At 33.2% G+C, this 4,876-nt stretch overlaps 1 protein-coding gene across 1 annotated transcript; it reads right to left on the bottom strand.

Annotated features, from left to right (window-relative positions):
- Positions 1 to 2,927: 2,927 nt before the first annotated feature.
- On the bottom strand, positions 2,928 to 4,386 carry LOC125062676 (lipase 3-like). The gene has a single exon (XM_047668745.1). The coding sequence runs from the start codon at positions 4,369 to 4,371 to the stop codon at positions 2,935 to 2,937; it is 1,437 nt and encodes a 478-aa protein (XP_047524701.1). The 5' UTR covers positions 4,372 to 4,386; the 3' UTR covers positions 2,928 to 2,934.
- Between the last annotated feature and the right edge of the window lie 490 nt (positions 4,387 to 4,876).

Raw genomic sequence — 4,876 nt, 5'->3', positions numbered from 1 at the left:
AGTTGATTATCAGACTGGACACATGCGTAGATTTTTTGATCTAAGATATAAAATCGAATACGCGCGGAATATAATTATCGCTAAGTCTTAACTCTAAGTCTCACTGGTTTCCTCACGATGTTTACGTTCAACGTATGAGAAAGTGTTGACGCCCATAGAAATCCATTAATGGGTTGAGAGAGAAAAATAGTTTAATTTACATGCCGTGTTATAAAAATGAATTGCTTAAAATTGTGAAAAATTGAATGATATTCTAACATTAGCATCAAAATACGGTACGATCGTACCTGTTTCGTTAAATTAAAAAGTTTCCGAATAAACAATGTGGCTTGGTTAATGTGCCCAGACCAGAACAAAGACGAATTTGTTTTGCAAATTGCCTCGGATTTTATTTGTTGTTTTTTTTCTAAGCACTCTACGGCGGGTCAGCATCTTTTTGATGATTTCAAATAGATCTTAACAAACATTTTTTTATATATAACAAAATTTAGTGATTACGTAATTTGATAATGTTTTGAGCGTTTAAAATTTTAAAACTGTTTTCCTGGATTACGTCGATAAAATGTTGTCGAACACTAATAGTATATTTGCAATTACTGCCTATTTTAGTCCGATTACAAGCATTTTAATATCATTAGAATGCTCAGTGAGATACAGATACATACAGATTATGTTTATTATATTTGTTCGAAAACAGTTAATGAAACAACGTAATATACAAGTAAACTAAGCATTCACATAGCACGGTTATAGCTAAATACTCAACCTACTCTTTTCATCGCCGTGTAACCACAACTTGACGGAAAGAGACGTAGGAGTAGTTTAAAAAAGATGCAGTTATGATATTTTAGTTTTAATGAATACGTAGGTAAACATCCAGCCGTGCGAAAGGTCGTTAGTACGTTAATTGCTTAGAAAAAAAGTTCATTATTACCCAATTAATACTTAAGAATCCTAGGCTAAACTTAGAACTGCGAGGCGTGCAAAAGGTCGAAGGTAAAACTTTCGTTGGGTGTAAATATTAATACATCGATGTAACGGATATTAAGTTATCGAAATATCGTTTTAAGTAGGTAATAGTTTGCGTATCAATTAAAGTTTTATTTGCAAGTGCAAAACTCGCGTCGTAGATTCGTATTAAATTATATTTGATGTAGTATTGCATTTTGTGTTCGTCAAGTGGAAACGTAGCAACAACAAAGTTCAAAAGAACTTTACGTAAAAGTGACTTTCAAGATACGTCAATTTGTTAAAAATTGTCGTCAGGAATTCGAATTTTCACATCCGCTTGAAACTTATAATTGATATAGGAACTCGAACATCACACATTCGAAAATATTACTAGCATTTTGTTAAGAAACATATTTAAATCACCAATTTACATCCAATAAACTTGTAGTTACTGAGGCAGAAGTATAGTACCTAGATAAATACTTACATTTCTATTGCTCACATAATCAATATTAGTAAATAATGCAAATACCAATTGAAATATTATATATAGCTTTTAAAGCGCATTAGTTACTGCATCTGTTTAATTTTATAGGTAGTGGTCCTTCTGTGCCTACCACTCATCATTAAAAATATTAAAATGGTACACGGTAGGTACATCTTACGGATGATAGTCGACACTGCTCCGACATCTCCGCAGGGCTCTGTACCTGATAGTTTTTGTTTAACTACTTTTTTCTTATTTTTACTAATTCTACTAACATAGATCTTAAGAAACTATTGTTACTAACTTACTAATCAATCAATGGACTGTATTTGTCTGATTAATAAAAAAATATATTTTTATTATTATTACTTCATAGTTCGGATGAGGACCTGCAGCTGAGTTTCATCATAGGACCAACAATATACGAAATACCGGCCGTACCCATCACCTCGACGTCCGTCGTTCCACACCTGAGCGTTTTATCGAGGACTTCTTGCCACACACTGAATGCTTTTTAATTTAGTTTTTAAAAGATAGCACTAATTATTAAAAGGCCGGAAACGCACTTTCGAGCCTTTTGGCAATGTATCGCTCAGCATCAGGTGAGCCTCGTGCCCTGTTCGTTAAAGTTTTTTTCGAATCATATATGAAAGTTATCTGACGCAAGGCAAGGATTGCTTTAGGACAACTGTGTTGAGGAAAACAGTCCCTTCTTATCGACACAATTAAAATATTATAATGATAGGAAACAAAAAAATAAAACTATACTATTTTCATAAGTTCGAAGACATGAATGAATCACACGTTCAACCAATACTACAAACGAAGCATTGGCTGGTTTATGAATTATATAAATACCTAATAATTTGTTTTGAAAAATCATCTTAAACTTCCAATTTACAACATTATAAGCGCGTAATAATAATATATTCCCGATAGACATGCACAAAGGAACTTAAATACAGTTCAGTTCACTTCAACAGTTCTTAGCTTATATTAGCAGCCTCTGATTTATTCCGTTCATTTTTATCATATTAAATTACTTGATAACGTCAGCTCTGAGATCAGATTTATCCTAAGAGCTTTGATAGGAAATTATCCGTGCAAGTTTGCCTGAAACATACGCATCTAAAAGTTTTCTCATCTTTCGAGATTACTAATAAAAATGAAGACGTTTCCTATATTAATCTGATCTTTAATTAAAGTTGGGTTATGGTTAAATAGTTTAGCTTGCCTAATATGATGAATGCATGTCTATAGGCTGTAATTAATGTACAAAGGCCTTTTTTATGCTTTTAAAAACTGTTTTCCTAAAATATTTCTACTTGAATGAAAAGCATTTATGGAGTATATTAACTGTGAAAAATATAATAAGATGTTTATGATAATATGATATGGAATTTAAACAATTGCTATTTATTATTAATGGGATAATTAAAGAATAAATTATAAATCAATTTGTTTTATTTATTTTAAATAAATAGCACTTACAAATATCACACTTCATTGATTCGTGTTGTGTTAAAATATAAACCTGTTGTTAAAAAGTCTACCACTTTGCTGAATACTAACTCAGCTGCATTGTGTCCCCATATAAAATCTGTATGATTTAAATTCTTGTCGTGGATCACATAGTGATCTATAGGTTTCTGTATGCTGAAATACAGTCTTAAAACATCTGCCACTGTTGCTAGCGTATCATCGGTTGAGGATATTAAAGCGATAGGCACTGATATTTGACTCAAAGGATACTCTTCAGTTTCATAATTAAACTTGTGAAATTTACCGGTTTTTATCAACTGCGCATAATGTAGTACTGTGTTAGTTGAACCACCAGCAGGAACATGATACATCAATCTCGCTAGAAAACTTCTATCTAAATATTCTGTGTCGCTTGGTATCGCTCCTGTGAAGAAAAATAATGGATTGCAACAGAATAGTTCAGGGCCTTGACAATATTTACTAGAAATCCAGTGTGGAACTTTCCTCTTCGGTATGAATTCTCCATTTCCCAGTAGTTTTAATAAATGCAAAGGTGGATTAAAGGCCATCGCTCGAAGTATTCGAAGAGGTCCCTCTGTATTTGACAAAAACGCTAGTGGAGCTAAAAATATTGCTAGTTTAAAACTGCTACTATACTGTGGCAACGAAGACAGTAATACTAAAAATGCCGACGCGCCCATAGAATAGCCAATATAATTGATTTTGCTACTCGTATTTTTAACAGTTTTCATATATTCTATAACAGCTGGTAAATCATAATACCCCATTTCGTGCCATGAAAATTTCCAGAAGTCTGTACTATCTACTTGTTTGGACGTGTGCCCGCGAGAGTAATAGTTCCCTCTAGCGTTGGCCATCCAAACATCGTATCCAAGGTTAGACAGTATATACGGTAGAGAATCTTCTGAACCTAGTAAAATCCAATCAGCTGAGCTACCCAATAAACCGTGGTGAAGCAACACTGTTTCATTGTTACAATAACTTTTGTCTCCATCTCTTCGACATGGCGAAACTAAGCGATGTAAAGTTAAAAAATAGCCATCCTTCGTCAAAACAATGTGTGATTCAATGCGCTTTCCGTGAAGTGTCGCCAGCTGCGGGGTCGACATTAAAGCAGTTGGATCAGATTTCAAAGTTAAATATTCAGGCGATTCTGTCTCACTTTCAGCCGCCATTTCGTCGACGAAATCACTGAACGCCTTGTTAGTTCTTGACTTTCTGTAATTAGTTAGGGACAAATCGTTTTCCTTTTTATTAATCATGTCGGGGAAAAAAAAATCCTTCATTTTCACACGAAACGATTTAAACGCTACTTTTATTGAATGTGAAAATTGATTCATTTTGTCACTAATTACGTCGATAATAGCATATGAATTAACGCAATGATTGTGGTAAAATAGAAGGATTGCAGACACTAGAATAAGCTTCATTTTAGTACTGTACGTGCGAAGGCCTCGGTTAATACTACAATCTAAATTTGGTTATGCCTATGACATCATATAAAGGTGATGTAACTATTGTATAATTTCTAAAACAATAGAAGATAACTAATGAAATATGTTTACATTGTTCAATTACTATTACAAAATTGTTTAATAAACTATTGAAATTAAACGATCAGTGAGAAAACTCCACTATCAAAAGTTTGTATGCCAATTATCCAAGCGTAATACGAAAAATATTAACATCGCATCTCGCAGTTATTCGGAGTGAGGTGCTACGGATGTTCAGAAGTTTATTTTTTAACGACGTAAACAATTTAAATCTAATGCAATATGCAAGTGGAGGTGAGTCAACCTTCCTATTGCACCCTCTCTCAGCAATATCGTTAAAAATTTATAATGAAAATAAGTAAGATTCGTCCTTTTCGAGTAACATACCTATTATACGCATACATTTTGCCGTTTATGCTTTACATAAAGCGAATATAGCAAA

The sequence above is a fragment of the Pieris napi genome, chromosome Z, assembly GCF_905475465.1.
Source record: "Pieris napi chromosome Z, ilPieNapi1.2, whole genome shotgun sequence".
Lineage (NCBI taxonomy): Eukaryota > Metazoa > Arthropoda > Insecta > Lepidoptera > Pieridae > Pieris > Pieris napi.
The sequence above is the reverse complement of the archived record's forward strand: the minus strand, read 5'-3'. Positions and strand labels throughout refer to the sequence as shown.